The 24,471-nt window shown below is 53.3% G+C and overlaps 1 protein-coding gene across 1 annotated transcript in view; it reads left to right on the forward strand.

The window, feature by feature from the left end:
• Positions 1 to 24,471, forward strand: part of MYO9A (myosin IXA) — a 221,133-nt gene that overhangs the window by 110,761 nt on the left and 85,901 nt on the right. Inside the window, exons 10-12 of the mRNA XM_054169279.1 lie at positions 14,145 to 14,279; positions 20,823 to 20,944; positions 23,420 to 23,561. Of these exons, the coding sequence (XP_054025254.1) occupies positions 14,145 to 14,279; positions 20,823 to 20,944; positions 23,420 to 23,561 (399 nt within the window). The remainder of the gene's footprint in view (positions 1 to 14,144; positions 14,280 to 20,822; positions 20,945 to 23,419; positions 23,562 to 24,471) is intronic.

A 24,471-nucleotide genomic window follows, 5' to 3' on the forward strand; every position in this document is an offset into this window, starting at 1 on the left:
TGCAGTCCAAGGTGAAGGTTCTGTTGGTACTCCTCCCTATCTCCCTGCATATTGAAAACTTCACTATCTCGTGGTCACTGCACCCTAGGCAGCCTCCCACAGTCACATCTCCCACTAGCCCTTCCCTATTGGAGAGCAGCAAGTCAAGCAGAGCCTGTCCCCTGGTAGGCTCACTTAACAGCTGCGTCAGGAAGCAATCCTCTATCCGCTCCAGGAATCTTCTGGACTGCCTTCTCTCTGCTGAATTAAGTTCCCAGCAGATATCCGGCAGGTTGAAGTCCCCCACGAGGACAAGATCTGATGATCTTGAAACAGCTTCCAGTTGTTTATAGAATAATTCATCAGCCTCCTCATTCTGGTTGGGTGGTCTATAACAGACTCCAACCAGGATGTCAGATTTGTTGGGCTGCCCTCTGATTTTAACCCACAGGCTCTCAATTCCCTCATCTTCCACCTCAAGCTCTGTGGCAGAAAGTGTCTCCCTAATATACAAAGCCACCCCTCCTCCTCTCCTCCCTCGCCTATCCTTCCTAAAGAGCCTGTAGCCCCGCAGTGTAGCACTCCAATTGTGCCTGTTGTCCCACCATGTTTCTGAGATGGCAACTATATCATAGTTGCCCTGGTGGATTAGGACCTCCAGCTCATCTTGCTTATTGCCTAGGCTGCGTGCATTGGTGTACCTGCACTGCAGCTGGGCTCCTGAGCTCTCAATTGACCCTACCTTGTGCTCTACTCTTACCTCTGCAGAGGGACCGATGTCTTCACCCACCCCCTTCAGACCTAGTTTAAAGCCCTCCTAATGAGCCCTGCCAACTCTAGTGCTAGGACTCTCTTGCCCCTTCTAGATAAATGCACTCCATCAGGACCCAGGAGGTCGGGTGCCGTAAAAGTAGCCCCATGATCAAAGAAACCAAAGTTCTTCCGCTGGCAGCATTCCCTGAGCCACTTGTTGATGGTGTGGGTTCTCCCGTTCCTCTCAGTGTACTCCCCTGCCACTGAGGGAACTGAGCAGAACACCACTTGTGCGCCTGCCCCATCAATCAATTGTCCAAGGGCCCTGAACTCCTTCTTAATTGCCCTGGTGCCCTTCCTGTCGATCTCATCACTCCCAGCCTGTATTACCAGCAGAGGGTAATAGTCAGAGGGACTGATGAGCTTGGGGATTCCCCTTGCAATGTCCCTTACCTGCGCCCCAGGTAGAGAGCAGACCACCCTGTGGGATGGGTCGGGACGACATATGGGTCCCTCAGTACCCCCCAGGAGAGAGTCCCCAACAACTATAACCCTTCTCCTTTTCTTTGTGGAGCTGGTCGTTATAGCTGGTAGTGGCCGCTTGGCCTTAGGCTTGGCCTTAGGCTGCTCCCCGGAGCTGGTCGTTACAGCCGGCAGGGACCGCTTGGCCTTGATCTCCCCTCTGGATGGCTGCTCCTCAGCCCTCTCATCCCCACCGCCCTCAGCCCGCAGGGCCTCATACTTATTATGCAAGGGCAGCGGAGGGGGAGGAGATGGCCGGGGTGGATTTCTCTTGCCACCCTTGGCAGGGACTTGTGTCCATCCCTCTCCGTTTTCAGGGGCCCTTCCCTCAGCAGGGGAGATCTGCAGAGCCTTCTCCCACAAGTCTAACTCCCTTTCACTTTCCCTTATTGACCTTAGCCTAGACACCTCCTCTTTCAGCTCGGCCACTTCATCCTTCAGCTCAGCCACCAGGCTGAGGAGAAAGTTCACCTGTTCACACCTGACACAGGTGTCCTCTCCCTCTCCCTCTTCCTCTATTCCAAGTGCCAGGCTGAAGCACTCTCTGCAGCTGGCAGCCTGGACTCCAGCATGCTGGAGAAACAACTCTGTCTGGGTAGATGCTGTTTTTCTACCCTTGGTCCGAGTAATGACCATGGTGCAACGTGTGGGTGAAAACAAAAATTTTTTTTTTTTTTTTTTTTTTTTTTTTCCCTCCCAAGCAGCCGAAAGGCTCTCGGCTACCGAGCCAAAATGGCGCCGCGCGCACAGCCCGCCCGGGATTTAAATCTCCCGCGGCTGACGTCAGGCACTAGCTCCCGTGCACGCTCGCGAGAGCACGAGCCCGCCTCAATCCCTGCCCCCGAGGAGTCCTCCCGACCCGCTAAACCCCGAAAGCAAGGCAAAAAGCCGAGCAGAAACTCACAAAGCGAGCGGTGCTGTCCCGAAGGAGCGGTTCTGACCGGCTACCGAGCCTCCTGCAGAGCCTCAGCCCTGTTCTGTAGGTGCCCTGCAGGCAGGGTGCTGCTCCAAGTAGCAGGCTTGCTCCGTTTGCATTTCTTCCCTCGGGCACAGCCCTGTTCCCCTTGGCCCTGCTCATGTGGGTCACTGCAGGGAGGCTGAGAGGCTTGCTGCTGGGAGGGTCTCACACTCCCTGTTCCACTCAGAGTTTCCTCCTGTTCTGGTTTGGGAGAGGTTAGGTTATGGAAATAGTCAATTTCCCTGTCGCAGTCTCTTCCAGCTCTTAGCCTTTCCTCCTCTCCTTTAGCTCAGCCACCAGGCTCCTCAGAGCCCTGAGCTGCTCACACCTGACACAGGAGTTGTTCCTTCCACCCTCCAGATCGAGTGCCAGGCTCCAGCACCCACTGCAGCCACCTGCCTGACCATCTGCATGCTTGTGAGTGCTCTCTGCTTGGGTGCCCACTGTTCTCCCACTGGCCTTTGCTCCAGCAGTAAGCAGCTTTCAGGAGCCACCCTCTCCCCCCGGCGGGTTGTTCTTCTCCCCTCTCGGTGAGCAGGCTGAGCTGAGCTGGGCTGAGCTGAGCTGGGCTGAGCTGAGCTGAGCTGAGCTGGGCTGAGCTGAGCTGAGCTGAGCTGAGCTGAGCTGAGCTGAGCTGAGCTGAGCTGAGCTGAGCTGGGCTGAGCTGAGCTGAGCTGAGCTGAGCTGGGCTGAGCTGAGCTGGGCTGGGCTGAGCTGAGCTGAGCTGAGCTGGGCTGAGCTGAGCTGTGCTGAGCTGAGCTGAGCTAGGCTGAGCTGAGCTGAGCTGGGCTGAGCTGAGCTGTGCTGAGCTGAGCTGAGCTGAGCCGGGCTGAGCTGGGCTGGGCTGAGCCGAGCTGAGCTGAGCTGAGCTGAGCTGGGCTGAGCTGAGCTGAGCTGAGCTGAGCTGGGCTGAGCTGAGCTGTGCTGAGCTGAGCTGAGCTAGGCTGAGCTGAGCTGGGCTGAGCCGAGCTGAGCTGAGCTGTGCTGAGCTGAGCTGAGCTGAGCTGAGCTGAGCTGGGCTGGGCTGGGCTGAGCTGAGCTGAGCTGAGCTGGGCTGGGCTGAGCTGTGCTGAGCTGAGCTGAGCTGAGCTGAGCTGTGCTGAGCTGAGCTGAGCTGAGCTGGGCTGAGCTGAGCTGAGCTGAGCTGGGCTGAGCCGAGCTGAGCTGTGCTGAGCTGAGCTGAGCTGAGCTGAGCTGGGCTGAGCCGAGCTGAGCTGTGCTGAGCTGAGCTGAGCTGGGCTGAGCCGAGCTGAGCTGAGCTGAGCTGAGCCGAGCTGAGCTGAGCTGAGCCGAGCTGAGCTGAGCTGAGCTGGGCTGAGCTGAGCTGCCGGCCGCTGCCTGCTCTCTCCCAGCCACGCTCCGGGCTCTGTTTGGTTGTGGCGGTTTCCACGGCCAGCCCTGCCCCTGTTGCATCACTGTGCTCAGGCACGTAGGCAGCCCCAGCCCGCTGCCCCTCCTCCCCTCTGCAGGAGCTCCTGAGCCAGCAGCCCCTTGCCGCCTGCGAAGCAGGGAAAGCAAAGCCGAAGGCAAGCTCCCGGTGCTGAGCTCCGCCACCTGCCTCCTCTCTCCTCAGCTGTCTATCAATAGCTGAGGGCTGGGGCTCAAGAGGCTCTGCTCAATTACAGCCTGGGATAGGACAAGGGGCAATGGATGGAAACTACAGCACAGAAAGTTCCACCTCATAGAATGTTCCCACCCTCACTGTCAAGAATTTCTTCCTCATCTCCAGTCTCCATCTCCCCTGGCCCAGCTCAAAGCCATTATCCCCATTTTTCCCCTCAAAAGATAAATAAGGATGGGGACGCACTGGCACAGTTTGCCCAGGCTGTGGATGCCCCTTGCCTGGAGGTGTTTAAGCCCAGGTTGGGTGAGGCCTTGAGAATAGAATAGAATAGAATTAACCAGGTTGGAGGAGACCTTCGAGATCATGGTGTCCAACCTATCATCCAACACTACCCAATCAACTAACCCATGGCACCAAGCATCCTGTCAAGCCTCGCCCTGAACACCCCCAGCGACGGCGACCCCACCACCTCCCCAGGCAGCCCATTCCAGTGGGCAATCACTCTCTCTGTGTAAAACTTCCTCCTAACCTCCAGCTTAAACCTCCCCTGATGCAGCCTGAGACTGTGTCCTCTTGTTCTGGTACTGGTTGCCTGGGAGAAGAGACCAACCTCTGCCTCACTACAACCTCCCTTCAGGTAGCTGTAGAGAGCAATAAGGTCACCCCTGAGTCTCTGTCGTGGATATGCCCTCAGAAAATGAGCGGCAGATACACCAATGAAAATATATGTTAAATTTATTTATAAACTCTGTCACGGGGTATTTACAGTCACCCTTCACAGGTATCAATATCCGGTTAGTGAAACTATATTTACAGAATGTTTAAACGTGGGCAATTGAATCAAACAATTCACAGAACCTAAAATCGAAACTAATTCAGAAAGCGGCGGGGGAGGGGTCGGTCGGTGACCGGCAACCCTCCACTCGGAGAAATCCAAACGCTACCTCAACTGGAAACTATAAAGAAAGGCTTGACTTACAAGCTGAGGACTTCGTGAGATCTCTCCTTAATAATGTTCATAGTCCAGAAACGTGGCACGGATGTGCTGTAAGACGGAGACAGGAAATGGCGCCGGCCGCGTGGCTGCACCGCGTGGCTGCTGCTTCTCCCAGGACACAAAGGTCTCCCGCTCGAGGGGGGGCTGTGGCAGGTCAGCGACGCTGGCTCACACGGGCTGCTGGCGCTCCTCCTGCAGCAAGGGATCGCGCAGTGGTTGATCCCACGGGGTACTGTCCACGGCACCGCACGCAGCTGGGTGACGGTGGCAAAGGAGCGTGAGGTCTCTTGGGGCACTGGCTTGAGTCTCGGGCAAGGTGGACTACGGCAGCACTGGCACGCACACACTCACGGGCTGCAACGCGATGTGTGTGCTCATCAACCAAACGACCTCTATTTACCATTTGCCCCAGGGAATACTGGCCCAATGAGCATTCTGTTGCTAACGCAAGGTTAACCAATGGACTAACACCTACCAAATATGGTGTAAGTAGAGTATGTTCCAGAAATGTTTGGGGCACCATCCTGACCATAAGCATCCTTCACTACATTCCACCCCCTGCTTATGGGCAAGTATATGTGGGCAAATGCTGTTCTATGATTAAACATTATATATAAACATCACAAGAACATCATACATATATATACGTATCTCAGAACTGTACAACTGTACTCTAAACAAAGCATACTACAACAGGATAGAACTTCTTAATTCTAAGGTCAGTACCAGTGACTTTAGTGTTTTCTAGTCTCCACCCCCTGACTGGTGATGGATCCCTGTTACTCCCGAGATAGGTCTTCATCTCCAGGATAGTCTGTCCACTGGAACCTTTGTCACTCTGTGGGGGAAACAAAACTGGCCACGGTGTTTAAAGCCGGGCTTAACAGTTAGTAATTCGGAATGACCCACCGAGCACTTATGCGATGAGTTTTCCCATTGATGTCAGTAGCCTCCCAAGCGTATAGACCCCTGGGCTTAGCCAGTGTCATGGGTACAATCCCAATAGAAGGCAGTTTCACTAACACTGGTTGGCCCACCTGCATCTCTGTTAGTGAATGTGGGTGTTCATCCTTTGCCTCCCCTGGCATGTGGCTGACATCCCTAACTGGGTCAGCAGGGCAGAATGCCTTGACTTTGGGGCTGCCGTAATTTCCCCATCGATTGTTTACAATGAAAACTGCAGAAGGCAGGCGTTTGTCCCAGTTACTCCTTGAAACATTTGCATGCTTCTTGATGAGGCCATTTGCCCTTTCCACCATGCCATTTGCCTGGGGATAATATGGAGTATGAAACATCCATTTGACTCCTTCCCCTCGGGCCCAGTCTTGCACTAAGGTTGAGGTGAAATGTGACCCATTATCACTCTGAATATGTTCAGGCATAGGCAGAATGCTGAACCACTTCTTTAGAGTTTCAATGGTTTGAGCTCCTGAAGCAGTGCTAGTGGCAGTGGCCATGACTAAGCCTGAAACCACTTCTACCCCTACCAGTATGTATTTTTTCCCATGTGAGGGTTGGAGGGGACCCACATAATCAATTTGCCATGTGCTCCATAGCACTTTGTCTTTCTTAATATGCTGGGCTGGAGCCAGACCAGGATGGTTAGCTTTTAATCTAACCTGGCACTGAGGGCAGGCTGAAACAATGGTTTCGCATGTGGTCAGAGAAACTGGCCACCCCCTGGATCTGCATTCGTAGTAAAGGTCTGACTTACCTGAGTGACCTCTTTTAATATGTAGCCACTCAGCCAGTCGCTCCCACTCCTTTTCCTCACGATCAACTACACTGATTCTTGCTAAGTCATCTACTTGTTGATTCCAAGTAGCAGCAGGGGTTCGCTCCTTAGAGTGTCCCTTCACCCATCCTACTCTGATAGTCCTGGCTCGACTTATCTCTAGTAGTCTTTGCCAGTCAGTTGCCCTCCAAACTGGTGTGTTGCCAGCTATCCATTGATTTGCTTCCCACTGGCAAATCCATTCGGTGGCACCTTTGAAAGTGGCATACGAATCAGTGTAGATGGTCTCTGCACCATTTTCCACAGCCAGCATGAGGGCACGCAGTTCTCCCACTTGGGCACTGCCTTCACCCTCTTCAATGACAGTTCTGTCTGTGCCAATTTCCAGTGCTGCGGCTTTATAATGCCACTGTGATCCTACCCTTTGGGCGGATGCATCGGTGAACCACACTCCTTCAGTATTGGCATCAGCAGTCACTTCAGGTGCTACCTGAATAGGAGACGGCTTGTAGGGCTGGCATAGAGGAACAGTATGTGGGTTGATGGGCTGCTGCAATTTGGACACCTTTGTGGGTCCCTCTCTTAGAGGCATAAGCTGAGCCATCCCTTCCAGATAGGCATACCATTTTCTCACGGTAGCCTTCTGAGCAATTCCCTCTGGTGGAGGGGTTCCATTGAGGATTGCTTTGAGCAGAGGGAATGGGCCCTGCACTACGATATCCTGCGTAGTGCGCAGCTTCTCGGCCTCTTTGACAGCCCGGGTCAAAGACAGGAGTCCCTTCTCCCATTCAGAGTATCTCTTTTCAGCATCTTTGAATGCTGTTGAAGAGAATAAAGGAGCTCTGTTCGGGCCTTTGGGTCCTCTTTGAAAAACCCCACAATAGGAAGCATGTTCAGAAAAGCCCCATTCTGCCCTTAAGGGGTCATGTGGGTGCAAAGGGCCCAATTTCTGGTAAGCCTTTAATTCGTCCTTCAAGACTTTTAGGCTTTCAGTGTGCCTTGGGGTCCAGTCCCAGACTCTGTTCTTTTTAAGCAGGTCATAGAGGGGACGAGCAATTACTGAGAAACCTGGAATATGTTTTCTCCAGTAACCCAAGGTACCCAAGAGCCGCTGAAGCTCCTTTTTGTTATTGGGAAGTTGATCCCTTTCAATAGCCTCAAGAGCATCCTCTGGCACTGATACTGCTCCTGCAACCCACCAGGATCCAAGAAACTTAATCTCTTGGCTTGGGCCTTGACATTTGTCTCGTGGAACTTGTAACCCATTTTTGGTTAAAAGATCCCAGATCGCTGCAGCTACTGAACCCACCTTACCTTTGTCATTTCCCCCGACAAAGATGTCATCTATGTACTGGTATACACTTACATCTTTTGGGACTTCAATGGTGTCTAACAGTGCTGCTAGGGAATTGTGTGCAATGGTTCCTGAGTGCTTGTACCCCTGGGGAAGACGATTGAAGGTGAATTGGGAACCTTGCCACGTGAAAGCGAACTGTGGTTTGTCTTCCTCACGTAGAGGGATCATAAAGTACATGTCCTTAATGTCCAGTGAGGCCATCCAAGTATGTGATGCAGCTTGGATTGCCGTCACGATGGATGTCAGGCTTGGGACTGCAGCAGTGAGAGGAGGTGTGTTGCTATTGAGTCTTCTGTAGTCAATGGTGAGTCTCCATCGTCCGTCAGGTTTACGCACTGGCCACACTGGTGAGTTATAGGGTGAGTGTGTCCTGGTGATGATTTGTCTCTTTTCCAGGTCTGCAATCACCTCAGTGATACCTTGTCTGGCTGCTGCTGGTAGGGAATATTGTGCAACACATGTGATACTCGATTTGGGTAAGGGTGGAGCAATTTGGAGAGTGCCTACCCGAGCGGTTCTGGTCCCTTTTGCTCCTACTCCATAGGAGCCAAAGCACCACAAGGTACCGTTAGGGAGATGCCACCGTTTGCCAGCTAAAACATCAAATCCAAGGATGTTCTCTGGGTACGGACTCAGGGCAACTTCTACCAGGGTACTCCGCTTGTCGCCAGGAAGCCACAACCTTGTTTTGGCTAAATGGCATGTATGAGGCATTCCTGTAACACCCTGTATCTTTATCTTCTTGCGGGATGGTAAGATCCTCAAGCGTTTGGCTTGTTGCACATTCAAAACACTGATCTGTGCCCCAGTGTCAATAAGGAATTTTACAGCAGTTCGATCAGGTCCAGTGGGAATCAAAATGAAAGGCTCTGGATCCTCAGACCATTGACAAGTGTTAACAAAGCGATGAGTGAGGCCTGGACCAGTCACCGCTGTGTCTAGTTTTTTGGCTTTTTATCTGGGCTCTGGCGGCGAGGTATGAAGGGGTTAGCATCCTTGCTGAGTGAAACAGTTTTAGGACTGCTGCTTCCAGCTCCATTCTCCTTGCCGCGGCGATCACTTCTGTAGTTGTCCTCTTTCCAGCTGCCGGATTTATTTTGCAAGGCCAGCACTATTCCTTTTAATAGTCCCGTTTCTAATGGCGCTATCACGAATTCAGGTACATTCAGAGACTGTGCTAGTCGATACCATTTCTCTCTGGGTGAGGAGGTTCTCTTAGAAGTACGCTGTTTATCTCTCCGGCGGTGGGAATTTCTCCCTCGGGGACTTCCCGGATGACTGCGATCTGACTCCGTGCTGCTGCTTGAGCTCGCAGAAGTTGCAGTAGGGCATGCCTTAGCGTGGCGCACTTCCTGCTTCTTCCCCCGCGGCATCGCCGCGTGGTTGCTTTTGAAGCCGGTATGGCGTCTGTCGCTGGGAGTTTTGGCCGTGAGCGTATGGTCAGAATAGCCCAGGTCTCGGCCCTTGTGGGATAATGCCATTAGAAGCTCTTCCCAAGTCAAGTGGTGTTCCCGGGAATTAGCAGAGGCATTATTCCTTTCGATTACTCGTTCAATTTCCTCCTTTTTGGCATCACATACATTTTTTAGACCCGGCGGCAGACCACGGATTAGAATTTTGAGTCGCACTGGGTTAATTGGGGCATCTAATGGGGAAGAATATGCCCCGTGATCGTACATTGCTTGAACGCACGCCAACCTTTTAATTGCGGCAGTAAGTTCAGCCGAACTTGTAACCCTCACTTCTGTTGGTTCATCTCTATCTATAGGGTCTAAACTTCCAGCCCAGTGAGCTATACGGGAAGTTAACGAGTGGTGTCCCTCTGGACCCATCCCCAAAAATACCTCATGGCCCCATGAACAGCCTTTTGCTTCATTACGGTTCAAAATAATTGTATCCCCGCCCAATTCCATAACGCGATACAAAAAGTCTGTTACCGACTCGTCCGGTTCTCGTGCGAACGTCTCCTGCAGCTCCCGAAGCTTTGCTCCGCTGGACGGGCGAACGGAGGTAGTTGCTGTCTCTCGGCCGCGGCGGCCATCCGTGTATTGCTCTTTAAGAACGGGACGTAAATACACGGCTTTGCTCCGTATGGGTTCGTCTTCCGAACTGTAATCCGTATCGCCCCGGTCAGACGGGTTTCTCTCCGTTTGGTAGCTCCGGTATTTTTTCCGGACTATGCTCCTCGGAGCACTACTAGCAGGCGGATTTAATTCGCGCGCTGCTGCTGACGTGCTGGGCTGAACGGGTGAATCGGGACTCGCTGTTTGGAGCGTCGGCAGCTCCAAGGAGACCGTGGGTCTAAAGTCTTGCGCTACGGTGGGACTCGCCATTTTTAAGTTCTTTCCACGAGACTGCGGTGGGGGGAATTCGTAAAAGGACGGTACGGGAGATATGGGTCCGGGCGCGACATCGCGGCCGCGGGGCTCCTCAGGGCTAGGCGGCTGGGAGATCCCAGGGAGGTTTGAATTAGAGTCTGTGTCTGATCCCGCAAATGCCTTGAGAGTAGCGTTGCTTTCTTTAATTTGCAACGTAAACAAGTCATGAAGTTTACCATTTTGTGCTTCAGCCTTTCCTAACTCTCTTTCCAGGGAGTTATTTTTTAGCTCGAGTTTTTTAATCTCTTATTGCAATGCTGTAAATTCGTCTTATGCTCGCATTATGCAAGCCCCGATCGCAGTAACTCTTTCCTTGGTTACTGCGGTTGGGTCAGCGCATAGCTCGACCACATATTCGGTTAATTTCGTAGTAATTTGGTCCGGATTTGTCATATTTTCTATAGCCCATTGTATATCGGATTGTGTCACCACGTATCCCATTCTGTAAAGATAGTCACTTATTGGATAACCCTTGCACTGCGCCATTAATGTTGTGGATATGCCCTCAGAAAATGAGCGGCAGATACACCAATGAAAATATATGTTAAATTTATTTATAAACTCTGTAACGGGGTATTTACAGTCACCCTTCACAGGTATCAATATCCGGTTAGTGAAACTATATTTACAGAATGTTTAAACGTGGGCAATTGAATCAAACAATTCACAGAACCTAAAATCGAAACTAATTCAGAAAGCGGCGGGGGGAGGGGTTGATCGGTGACCGGCAACCCTCCACTCGGAGAAATCCAAACGCTACCTCAACTGGAAACTATAAAGAAAGGCTTGACTTACAAGCTGAGGACTTCGTGAGATCTCTCCTTAATAATGTTCATAGTCCAGAAACGTGGCACGGATGTGCTGTAAGACGGAGACAGGAAATGGCGCTGGCCGCGTGGCTGCACCGCGTGGCTGCTGCTTCTCCCAGGACACAAAGGTCTCCCGCTCGAGGGGGGCTGTGGCAGGTCAGCGACGCTGGCTCACACGGGCTGCTGGCGCTCCTCCTGCAGCAAGGGATCGCGCAGTGCTTGATCCCACGGGGTACTGTCCACGGCACCGCACGCAGCTGGGTGACGGTGGCAAAGGAGCGTGAGGTCTCTTGGGGCACTGGCTTGAGTCTCGGGCAAGGTGGACTACGGCAGCACTGGCACGCACACACTCACGGGCTGCAACGCGATGTGTGTGCTCATCAACCAAACGACCCCTATTTACCATTTGCCCCAGGGAATACTGGCCCAATGAGCATTCTGTTGCTAACGCAAGGTTAACCAATGGACTAACACCTACCAAATATGGTGTAAGTAGAGTATGTTCCAGAAATGTTTGGGGCACCATCCTGACCATAAGCATCCTTCACTACAGTCTCCTCTTCTCCAGACTAAGCAACCCCAGCTCCCTCAATCTCTCCTCACAGGGCTGTGCTCCAAACCCCTCACCAACTTTGTTGCCCTTCTCTGGACACGCTCCAGCAAGTCAACCTCCTTCCTAAACTGAGGAGCCCAGAACTGGACACAGGACTCAAGGTGCAGCCTAACCAGTGCAGTGTACAGGGGCAGAATGACCTCCCTGCTCCTGCTGGCCACACTGTTCCTGATGCAGGCCAGGATGCCATTGGCCCTCCTGGCTGCCTGGGCACACTGCAGGCTACCGTCAACCAGCACCCCCAGGTCCCTCTCTGCCTGGCTGCTCTCAGCCACTCTGACCCCAGGCTGTAGCTCTGCCTGGGGTTGCTGTGGCCAATGTGCAGAACCTGGCACTTGGCTGTGTTCAATCTCCTGCCCTTGGCCTCTGCCCATCTGTGCAGCCTGTCGAGGTCCCTCTGCAGAGCCTCTCTACCCTCCAGCAGATCAACTCCTGCCCCCAGCTTGCTGTCATCTGCAAATTTACTGATGATGGACTCGATGCCCTCATCCAGATCATCAATAAAGATGTTAAAGAGGCTGGGGCCCAGCACTGATCCTTGGGGCACACCACTGGTGCCTGGCTGCCAGCTGGCTGTGGCACCATTCACCACCACTCTCTGGGCTCAGCCTCCAGCCAGTTCCTAACCCATCGCAGTGTGCTCCCATCCAAGCCATGGGCTGACAGCTTGGCCAGGAGTCTGCCATGGGGGATGGTGTCAAAGGCCTTGCTGAGGTCCAGGTAGACTCCATCCACAGCCTGCCCCACATCCACCAGGCAGTCACCTGGGCATGGAAGGAGATCAGGTTGGTCAGGCAGGACCTGCCCTTCCTAAATCCATGCTGGCTGGGCCTGAGCCCTTGGCCATCCTCTAAGTGCTGTGTGACTGCACTCAGGATGACCTGTTCCATGATCTTGCCTGGCACTGAGGTCAGGCTGCCAGGCCTGGAATTCCCTGGCTCATCCAACCAGCCCTGCTTGTGGATGGGCACCACCTTGGCCAGCTTCCAGTCATCTGGGATGTCTCCAGTGAGCCAGGTCTGCTGAAAAATGATGGAGAGCGGCTTGGCAGCTCATCTGCCAGCTCTCTCAGCACCCTGGGATGGATCCCATCTGGTCCCATGGACTTGTGGGGATCCAAGTGGCTAAGCAGATCACCAACTACCCCATTCTGGAACAGAGGAAGACTATGCAGCTCCCTGGCTCCTTCTGCCAGCTCTGCAGGCCAGCTGTCTGGAAGACATTCTGTCCTGATAGAAAAAATTGAGGCAAAGAAGGTATTAAGTAACTCTGCCTTCTCCTCATCCTTTGTTACAACGTTCCCCTCTGTGTCCACCAAGGAGTGGAGGTTGTCCCTGCCCTTCTTCTTGCCATTAATGTATTTATAGAAGGACTTTTTGTTGTCCTTCACAGCAGAGGCCAGGCTAAGCTCCAAATGTGCTTTTGCCTCCCTAATTTTCTTCCTGCAAGACTTTCCTACAAGAGCAACCTGGGTTGGTGGGAGGTGTCCCTGTGGGGCTGGAACAGGATGATCTTGAAGGTCCATTCCAACCCAACCCATGCTGTGATTCTCTGAAATGCTTGGATCCAGCAGAATAACCTGGGACTGGGCTCAGGTCTCTTCAAAGATGCCAATTTGTCAGTACAGGCTGGGGGAGGAGATGGCAGAAAGCAGCCCTGAGGCAAAGGACTTGGGGGTGGTGGTGGGGGAGAAGCTGGGCAGGAGCAGGCAGGGTGAGCCTGCAGCACAGAAGGCAAATCACAGCCTGGGCTGCATCCACAGCAGCACTGCCAGCAGAGCCAGAGAGGAGATTCTGCCACTGGGCTCTGCTCTGGGGAGACCTCACCTGCAGCACTGGGTACAGGTCTGGAGCCCTCAATAGAGGAAGGACCTGGACCTGATGGAGAGGGTCCAGAGGAGGCCACAAGAATGATCAGGGGGTTGGAGCAGCTCTGCTATGAGAATAGGCTGAGGGAGCTGGGGGTGTTCAGCCTGGAGAGGAGGAGGCTCCAGGGAGACCTAATAGCAGCCTGCCAGTACCTGAAGGGGACTACAGAAAGGATGGAGAGAGACTGTTTGCAAAGGCTGCAGGGACAGGACCAGGGGCAATGGCTTCAAACTGGAGCAGAGCAGATTGAGATTGGATGTGAGGAACAAGTTCTGCAGCAGGAGGCTGCTGGAACACTGCAACAGGTTGCTCAGGGAGGTGATTGAGGCTCCTTCCCTGGAGATATTCAAGGTGAGGCTCAACAGGGCTCTGGGCAGCCTGCTCTAGTTGGGGATGTCCCTGCTGAGTGCAGGGGGCTTGGACTGGGTGACCTTTGGAGGTCCCTTCCAGCCTGGACCATTCTCTGGCTCTCTGATACCAATAAAAACTACAGGTCCTGCTACTGAGTAAATTCTGTTTGTTTTACTTTGAGTTCTGTGCTGCCTACAAACAACCCAAACAATTCCTTGCTGGGATTTTATTCTCATTCCTCATTCTTCCTTTCCTTGCAGACTTTATCCATTGGGGTTCTGGACATTTTTGGGTTTGAAGACTATGAAAACAACAGCTTTGAACAATTCTGCATCAACTTCGCCAACGAGCGCCTGCAGCACTACTTCAACCAGCACATCTTCAAACTGGAGCAGGTAGGTTTGAAAATGTTGGCTCTTTGATGCCAGCTGAGCCTTGGGCATCACATTGTGGCACCAATAAAAGTCTTAAACTCACAGAATGGCTGAGGTTGGAGGGGACCTCAGAGATCGTCTACCCCAAACCCCCTGCTGTGGGCAGGGACCCCTCCCACCAGCCCAGCTTGCTCAAGGCCTCATCCAGCCTGGCCTTCAACACCTCCAGGGTGCCACAACCTCCCTGGGCAACCTGTTCAAGAGTCTCACCACCCTCCTGGCAAAGAACTTCTTCCTCAGACCCAGTCTAACCTTGCTCTGCCTCAGCTTCAAACCATTCCCCCCTTGGCCTGTCTCTTGATTGCCTAAGTCCCCATCCAGTCTGGCCTTAAACACTTCCATCTGGCTTTAAACACCTCCAGTCTGGCCTTAAACACCTCCACATTGTCCCTTTAGCTCTTACGGGGTTAAGGAGTGCTCCAATTTCACTTGGAATTCACCATGGGGAGAAAAGGAGCCCTAGAGGTGACTGTGTTCATTGCTGTTGCTGAAGCTGTGCAGGGTGAGTGCCCAGAGGCTGGGGCCAGGCTCTGCTGCCAGCACAAGGGGCAGTGGTGGAAGGCTTAGGAAGTTCCATGGAAACAGGAGGTAAAATCTTTTCCCTGTGAGGGTGACAGAGTCACCCCCCCTGGAGGTGTTCAGGAAACTGTGGCCATGGCACTTGGAGCCATGTTTGATGGCCATGGTGGGGTTGGTTGCTGGTAGGACTGGATGAGCTCGGAGAGGGCTTTTCCAACCCAAATGATTCTCTGGTAATCCCTTTAAGATCAAAGCTGTTCACCACCCTATGCCCTCCCTATAAGGTATTTACTCTCACTGCCTGACACTCTCAGAGGCAATTGCAAGGGAAAACTGGGGGAGTTTTCTCCAGGTCATCACCTCCAGCAGCTTGGACAGGTGGAATACAGACTTTGGACAAGAAGGTTCAAGATGGTGTCTCAGTTCATAGACTGATGAAATGGTTTAGGTTAAGAAGGGACCTTTAAGATCATCCAGCCCCAACCCCCTGCCATGGGCAGGGACACCTCTTACCAGCCCAGGTTGCTCAAAGCCTCATCCAGCCTGGCCTTCAACACCTCCAGCGAGGAGACATCCACAGCCTCCCTGGGCAGCCTGTGCCAGAGTCTCCCCACCCTCACTAGAAAGAGTTTTTTCTTCATCTCCAGCCTCAATCTCTCCTGTTCCAGCTCAAAGCCACTGACCCTCAGCCTGGCTCTCCCAGCCCTTATCAAAAATCAGTATTGCAAAGGCAGCAGAGATGTTCTTCTTGGGAGAGAAACTCTTGACACTGCCTAGAAGTGGGGAAGAAAGACCAGAAGAGATTACAAAGATGATCAGAGGGCTGGAGAACCTCCCCTATGGGGACAGGCTGAGAGAGTTGGGGTTATTCAGACTGGAGAAGTCTCCAGGGAGACCTCAGAGGAGGCTTCCAGTGCCTGAAGGGGCTCCAGGAGAGCTGGGGAGGGACTTTTGACAAGGGCTGGGAGTGACAGGCTGAGGGACAATGGCTTTGAGCTACAAAGCTGCTGAGGGGCCTGGAGCAGCTATGTGAGGAGCAAAGGCTGAGAGCCCTGGGGCTGAGAGCCTGGAGGAGAGCAGCCCCAGAGGGCAGCTGAGCAATGCTCAGCAAGAGCTACAGGGTGGGGGCCAAGAGGCTGGGGCCAGGCTCTTGTCAGTGCTGCCCAGGGACAGGACAAAGGACATTGTGCACAAACTGGAACCCAGGAGGTTCCAGGAGAACAGGAGGAGAAACTTCTTTGGTGTGAGGCTGCTGGAGGCCTGGAGCAGGCTGCCCAGGGAGGTGGTGGAGTCTCCTGCTCTGGAGGTGTTCAAGAGCGGATTGGATGTGGCCCTTGGAGCCATAGTTTAGTTGTCAGGAGGTGTTAGGTATTAGGTCATAGGTTGGACTTGATGAGCTCTGAGGTCTTTTCCAACCTGGCTGATCCTGGGATTCTAAGCTGCTGTGGAGCAGGGGGCTTGCACTGGATGAGCTGCAGAGGTCACTTTGAACACTGCCCTTCTGTGAAATCAGAGATGTTTGGTTTGCTGGGTGAGCAATAAGTTACTGATGAACAGGAGCTGAAGTGGAGCAGGGGTCCTCTTCTGCATCCAGGGCTAGGTTGCTTCTATCTGCAAAGCTTCTGAGTGGGCTGAAGAAAGATTGATGAGATCTCTGGATGCTCCTGCTGAAAGGAAGGACCAATTTCAGTATTTGGTAAGGATTTGCTAATCAATCCTGAGGGGATTGGTGCAGGAGCAGTGCTTAGCCATGATGTCATGACTGAAGCAAAATCCCTTCCACACAGGCAGCTCAGAGAGGCCTGGGATTGTTTTAACCTTTGTTCTTTTTGTCTTTTCCTGCTGCAAGCTGACACAATCTGCCTTGCAAAGGCTTTTTTCCCCCCTCCTAACCATTCTGCCTGAAGACAACTTCTATTTCCAGTTGTCTGTAAGCAGACTTGGGCAGTCTGGCTTGAGGCTGGAGCCTCCTATAAATATAGCAGCTGCTCTGCCTGAGTAGATGGTGGGAGAGGGCAAAGTCTGAGCAGGTGGTAAAGCCCAGGCTGAGAAATCCTGCTCTGTCTGCATGGGAAAACTCTTAGAACTGGATCAAATTCTAATATAATATTAATTAGATTTATATAATCATGGCTTTGGTTGGAAGGGACCTCTGAAGGTCTTCTGGTGCAACCCACTGCAGTCAGCAGGGACATCTGCAGCTGGAGCCCCAAAACAACCACACCTGGAATGGTTCCAGGGCCATGAAGAGGATCAGGGGGCTGGAGCACCTCTGCTAGAATGACAGGCTGAGGGATCTGGGGATGCTCAGCCTGGAGAAGGGAAGGCTCCATGGGGACCTCAGAGCATCCTTCCAGTGCCTGAAGGGGCTCCAAGCAGGCTGCAGAGGGACCGTTCCCAAAGGCCTGCAGGGACAGGACCAGGGACAATGGTTTGAAATGAGAGCAGAGCAGATTGAGATTGGATGTGAAGAATGAGCTCTGCACCACGAGGGTGGCCTGAAATTGTGCCAGGGGAGGCTTAGGTTGGAGATAAGGACAAATGTCTTTGCTTCAGGAGTGGTCAGGGATTGACAGAGGCTGCCCAGGGAGGTGATGGAGTCCCCAGCCCTGGAGAGGTGTTCCAGAAAGCTGTGGCCACGGCACTTGGGGCCAGGGTTTGATGGCCATGGTGGGGTTGGGTTGCTGGTTGGACTGGATGAGCTTGGAGGCCTTTTCCAATCCAGACAGTTCAAGGATTCAAAGATTCAGAGTCCCCTGGCAATGCTCCCTAAGTGGTCAGCAAGGTAAGAGTGGGCAGCAGCAGAAGTGCAGAAGGCTCCTTTCTAGCAGCCTGCATCGCTGACATCATCATTCAAATAGAGCAACCTCTGAAGCTGCTTATGGATGAGGTATTTGTGGAGCTCATGGTCATGTGTTTGCACCTCCTGGGTCTGGGGTGCATTGCTCAGATATCTGAGGTATCTATATATGGCTGTGTCTATACATCCCTGTTCTCCTTAACTTGGGAGCAAACAAGAGAAGCCTCATTGCTAAATGAAAGCATCAACCCCATCAGACTCTGGAAGTCTCTCAGGAGCTCAAGGCATCTGTGCTGTCTGCTGCCAAACTGCACATTGGTCTCCTTCAATGTGCCCTTGTGGCCAAGATGCACTCTTGATAGGGTGCATCAAGGAAGCAGTGCCAAAGAGAAAGACTTTGGAGTCCCAGTGCACAGGAAACTGCAGTGAGGTGGGGGTTGGGCTCTGCTCCTCAGTCTCAGGTGACAGAAGGAGAGGAAATGCCCCGGAATTGTGCCAGGGGAGGGTCAGGTTGGAGAGGAGGAACAATGTCTTTGCTGCAGGAGTGGTCAGGGATTGGCAGAGGCTGCACAGGGAGGTGGTGGAGTCCCCAGCCCTGGAGGTGTTCAAGAAATGTGTGGCCATGGCACCTGGGGAGATGGTTTGATAGCCATGGTGGGGTTGGGTTGCTGGTTGGACTCTGATCTTGGAGGCCTTTTCTGACCATGATGATTTTATGATTCTATAATTTCCCCTGAATGTGGAGGTTTCCCTAGGCCCTGCTGCTGCTCCCAGCCTTGGAAAAGCTTTCCCAAGCTCCCCAAGATGTTTGTTTTTGGATACATGAACATATCAGAGAATCACAGGAGGGTAAGGGTTGGAAGGGGCCTCCAGAGCTCATTGAGTCCAAGCCCCTGCAAAGCAGGACTGCTTAGGGCAGGTCACACAGGAATGGGTCCAGGTGGGTTTTGAAGATAGCCAGAAAGAAGCTCTTGGAAGCTTCAGTTTATCCAAGTACAGTGGCCTGTTCCAGCATCAGTTTATAAACCATGAGGTGTTCTCATGGACTCACAGACTCCTTTGGCTTGGAAAGCCCTTTCAGATCCTCCAGTCCAGCCATTCTCTGACTCTGCCAAAGCTAGAGCTAAGCATGGCCCTCAGCACCACAGCTCTGCCTCTTTGAAACACCTCCTGGGCTGGGGATTCAACCAGCTCCCTGGGCAGCCTGTTCCACTGCTTGAGAACCCTTTCAGGGAAGAAGTTTATTCTGATGTCCAACCTAACCCTCCCCTGGTGCAACTTGAGGCCATTTCCTCTCCTCCTGTCACTTCTTACTAGGGAGGATGGACCAACCCCATGTGTCTCCAGCCTCCTTTCAGGGAGTTGCAGAGTGATGGATCTTCTGTCCTGGAAGGTTTTCAATACACTTGACAAAATATGGCTTCATTTCTAGTTCTGGAGCTGAGCTTTGTGAGCTGCTTGTCTCCTAACCAACTTCTCAATATCTTCTAGCTGTCTTCTAAGCATCTTCTAACCATCTTCTAGCTGTCTTCTAAGCATCTTCTAACCATGTTCTAGCTATCTTCTAACTACCTTCTAGCTGTCCTCTAGCTGCCTTGTAGTTGTCTCCTTCTAACTATGTTCTAGCTGCCTTCTAGCTGTCTTCTACCTTCTAGCTGCCCTCTAGCTGCCTTCTAGTCCCTCAGCACCTGCAGGGTTGCTGGTACCATGTTCCTAGGCCAGCAATCCAGAGGGAAGCAAGTTAGCTGCTCAGGTTTGGTGGCTCTGAGCTGTGATCTGTGATCTGTAAAGGTTTCTGGTTTTGTGGTGTCAGAGCAACTTTCGCTTCTTGTTAAGAATGTTTGGAGACTATTTGAAGCTGGGGAATTCAGCTAGGAATGGAGGGGGATGTGGGGGGTAATTCCTGGCTTCTCACTTAGCAAACACCACCCAAAGCTGAAGCAGAGTCCAGAACAGAGGAATTCCACAGCCTGCTGCTCAGTTATGGGGGTTTGAGTGAAATGCATCCATTTAGAGCTCCAAAATTACCTTCATCAGCTCTGAGTGAAGCATGTTTGTGCCATGGGCAGCGTTCCCACCTGGAGCTCTGCTGGGAAGAAAGGGATTTCTCAGCTGACTTCCCACTTTGTTTGGGCAATTTTCATTGTGGTTTCAGGGTTGGTCATCAAGGTTTCAGTTTTCACCATGACCAATGGCAATATCCCTCTGGAAGAAGAGGTCTGGCTCCTGGGCACTGAGATGCTGAGAGATTCCCATGGCTCTCAGCCTGCAGGTGCTGTGGACACCAACACCCTCCTGAGCCCTTGAAGTCATGGCCTGGTTTTCACCTGTGCTGTCCCAAGATGAGGCAACATTGTGTTGGTTGGCCATGATTCATAGATTCATGCAGTGGGTTGGTTTGTAAAGGACCCTAAAGATCATCCAGTTCCAACCCCCTGCTATGGGCAGGGACACCTCCCACCAGCCCAGGTTGCTCAAGGCCTTGGACAGGTTGAGATGGGATCCAGGGGCAGCAGGGGCAGGGAAGGGATTCTGCCCTTCTCCTGGGCTTTGCTGAGACCCCCCTGCAGTGCTGGGGCAGCTCTGGAGCCCTCAGCACAGACAGGGACCTGGTGGAGCAGGGCCAGAGGAGGCCACAGCAGTGCTGGCAGGGCTGGAAGCCCTCTGCTGGGAGGCCAGGCTGGGAGAGTTGGGCTTGGTCAGCCTGGAGAAGAGAAGGCTCCAGGGAGACCTTGTGGTGGCCTTTGAGTGCTTCAAGGGGGATCAGAGAGCTGGGGGCAGGGTTTGAGCAGAGCCTGCTGTGACAGGACAAGGGGGGATGGTTTGAAATGCAAGAGGGAGACTCGGAGAGAAGGGAGAAAATGTTTGCCCCTGAGGGTGGTGAGAGCCTGGCCCAGGCTGCCCAGAGAGGTAGTAGATGCTCCATCCCTGGCACCACTGCAGGGCAGGTTGTCTGGGGCTCTGAGCAACCTGCTCTAGCTGCAGCTGTCCCTGCTGGCTGCAGGGTGGGGGTGGACTCCTGGCCTTTCAAGGTCCTTTCCAAGCTAAAGCCTTCTGTGGTTTCCCCAGCAGCAGAGGTGCTCAGCTGTGGTGCTGCAGTTTTCTTGAAACCCTTTGAATTCAGCTTTCTTTTCTGGCTTACCCTCAAGATCTTTGTACCATCCCTGGGCTGCTTGGTTTTTCAGGAGGAGTATAGAGCAGAAGGGATTAGCTGGCACAACATTGACTACATAGACAACTCCAGCTGCATCAACCTCATCAGCAAGAAGCCGACTGGCCTGCTCCATCTGCTGGACGAGGAAAGCAAGTGAGTAGGAAACGTCCTGACCTGGCTGATGGTGTTTGTGACTTGACTTCAAAAAGTGTTTATCCAGAAGTCTTAACCTCTTGAGATGCCTTCCACAAAGGTGCTGATGGCTCTCTGAGCTGATTTCTCTTCCTGGCTCTGGTTTTGTTTTCAGAAGGCCAACAGTGGAGAGTCAGCAAAAAGCTCTTCACAAAGAGCAATTAAAATTCTTTTCAGGAATTTCTGCCCTGAAAAGGGAAGAGCAAAGGTTTCCTTCCTCAGATCTGTGCTTTCTCCTGTGGGGCAATGACATGAAGATCAGAGAATCAGAGAATATTGGGGTTGGAAGGGACCTCCAGAGCTCATCCAGTCCCAGGCCCTGCACTCAGCAGGGACAGCCTCCACTAGATCAGGTTGCCCAGAGCCCTGTCCAGCCTCACCTTGACTAGCTCCAGGGCTGGGGCCTCAACCACCTCCCTGGGCAACCTGCTGCAGTGTTCCAGCAGCCTCCTGCTGCAGAACTTGTTCCTCACATCCAATCTCAATCTGCTCTGCTCTCATTTCAAACCATTTCCCCAGGTCCTGTCCCTGCAGGCCTTTGGAAACAGTCCCTCTGCAGCCTTCTTGTAAGCCCCTTTCAGGTCCTGGCAGGCTGCTCTAAGGTCTCCCTGGAGCCTTCTCTTCTCCAGGCTGAACTCCCCCAGCTCCCTCAGCCTGTCCTTGTAGCAGAAGTGCTCCAACCCCCTGACCATTTTCATGACCCTCCTCTGGACTCTGCCCATCAGGTCCATGCCCTTCAAGTGCTGAAAGCTCCAGAGCAGGCCAGCACTGCAGGTGAGGTTTCACCAGGTGCCAGAAGTTGATTTGAGTGCTGGAGAACCCAAATCCATGACCTGAAGCAGGTTGTGTGGAAGCTGTTGAGGCCCAGAATGTTCTGTGGGCACTCACGTGGGGGCTGCACTTCCACAGGGGGTGCAGCTCAGGTTTGCATCTGTGGTTGTGTGCATCCTTGGTTGCCTCCATCCAGCTTGTCTCAGTAGAAGTTCTCAGCTAAGTCTGTGGCTTTTGGGTCTGCCTTTGGGTGGAAACTAATGAGCACAGGACATCTGCCCTCTGGCACACACATGTGCTGGGAAAGGGAAAGGCCAGGCAGCTCTGCTGGCATCACCTCAGACATGCATGGCTCCAGTTCATGGCAGAAGGTCTCCTCCCACCCTTTGCTGGGAGGTTTCTCCTCTGTTTCTTGTCTCCTTGACCAAACACACAGCAGCGATGGTGTCTCAGTACCAGCCTAAAGCAGCTGAAGTGAGGTGGAAGCTGTGAAATCCAGACCCAAGCTGCAGGTTTACCTGAAGCTTGCCTTGCCCTTACAGAGAGGCTCTGCTCAAGCTCTCTGTCCTTCTTCTTCTCTATGTCAGCATCAGTCAGCTGCTGAAATTGGAGTGAGATCTGTAGGCAGCTCAGTATTTCCTGACTGTGAAAGTGCCCCTGGGACAGAGCAGCAGCCTAAGCCCCAAACCCCCAACAGAAGCCTAGAGCTGCAGATGAATGCAGCTCCCCTGAGTGACTTGCAGGCAGTGGGTGTGCAGTGCAGTGTGCCACTGTGAGATACACCTGGCTCAGAGCTCACAGAGTAGGGGGGTTTGGAAGGGACTTCTGGAGCTCATCCAGTCCAACCCACCTGCTAAAGCAGGGCACCCACAGCAGCTTGGCCAGGAGCACTGTGTCCAGGGGGGTTGGAAGCTCTCCAGAGAAGGAGACTGCCCAGCCTCCCTGGGCAGCCTGCTCCAGGCCTCCTGCAGCCTCACACCAAACAAGGTTCTCCTCCTGTTCAGATGGAACTTTCTGGACTCTGGTTTATGCCTACTGCCCCTTGTCCTGCCCCAGGGGACAACTGGCGAGAGTTTGACCCCATCTATTCCCTGCCATCCTTTAGCTCCTGCTGAGCATTGCTCAGATCCCCTCTGGAGCTGCTCTTCTCCAGGCTCTCAGCCCCAGGGGTCTCAGCCTTTGCTCCTCACAGAACTGCTCCAGGGCCCTCTGCAGCTTTGTAGCCTCCACTGGACTCTCCCCAGTAGCTCCCTATCTTGCACTGGGGAGCTCAGAGCTGGACTCCAGCTGTGGCCTCACCAAGGCGGAGCAGAGCGGGGAGAGATCCTCCCTCGGCCTGCTGGCCACACTCCTCTTCCTGCACCCCAGGAGACCGTTAGCTTCCTTGGCCACGAGGGCACATTGCTGGCTCGTGTTTGTGGTTGTATAACTGAGTTCACAGCAGTACACAACCACTTAGGAGTCCTTCCAACCCCAGCCATGCCTCCTGTTTGTATCCAACCACCCGGCAGCACCCCAAGTGGCTCCGGCAGGCGCCGGCGGCGCAGGAGCGGAAGCTCAGTAGCTCTGGGTTCCTGTTGTGGCCGAGCAAAAGGTGTGCAAGGGTGGGGCTTGGGGTTTGCTGTTGGGTTTGCAGCAATCTTGTGTTTGATTCTTCCCACTCAGCTTCCCTCAAGCCACAAACCAGACGCTGCTGGACAAGTTCAAGCGTCAGCACGAGGGGAACTCCTACATCGAATTCCCGGCGGTGATGGAGCCGGCCTTCATCATCCGGCACTACGCAGGCAAAGTCAAGTACGGAGTGAAGGTCTGTCCCCACTTCAGTCACCTCCCTGGGCTGAGGGGGACTCTCACTGCTGATGCTGAGATGCAGTAGGATGGGGAAGGAGAGCCACAAAGGTTCCTTGCAGATTCTTTGGAGAAGAAATCTTAGAATCACAGAATCAGCCAGGTTGGAAGAGACCTCAGAGCTCATCAAGTCCAAGCTGTCACCCAGCACCTCCTGACAACCAAACCATGGCTCCAAGGGCCACGTCCAATCCCCTCTGCAACACCTCCAGGGATGGGGACTCCACCACCTCCCTTGGCAGCACAGCCCAAGGGCCAATTCCTCTTGCTGGGAAGAACTTTCTCTACATCTCACAGCTCACAGGAGGTTAGGGGTTGGAAAGGGACCTCTGGAGAGCTTCCAGTCCAACCCCCCCTGCCAGAGCAGGAGCAGAGAATCCAGCACAGGTCACACAGGAACACATCCAGACAGGGCTGGAAAGGCTCCCGAGAAGGAGACTCCACAACCTCTCTGGACAGCCTGCTCCAGGGCTCTGGGACCCTCACAGTGCAGAAGTTCCTCCTCCTGTTGAGGTGGAACCTCCTGTGCTACAGTTTCTATCCATTGCCCCTTGGCCTATCCCAGGGCACAGTGAGCAGAGCCTCTCCCCTCCCTCCTGACCCCCAGCCCTCAGATGTTATAGACATTGATCAGATCCCTCTCAGTCTTCTCCAGGCTAACCACCCCCAGGGCTCTCAGCCTCTCCTCCCCAGGCAGTGCTCCAGGCCCTTCAGCATCCTTGGGCCCTTGGACTCTCTCCAGCAGATCCCTGTCCCTTTCAAACTGGGGAGCCCAGAACTGGATGCAGTATTTCAGGTGGGGCCTCACTAGGGCAGAGTTGAGGAGAAGGAGAATCTCCCTCCACTGAATGCACCCCAGGACCCCCTTG

The sequence above is a fragment of the Dryobates pubescens genome, chromosome 17 (genome assembly GCF_014839835.1).
Source record: "Dryobates pubescens isolate bDryPub1 chromosome 17, bDryPub1.pri, whole genome shotgun sequence".
NCBI lineage: Eukaryota > Metazoa > Chordata > Aves > Piciformes > Picidae > Dryobates > Dryobates pubescens.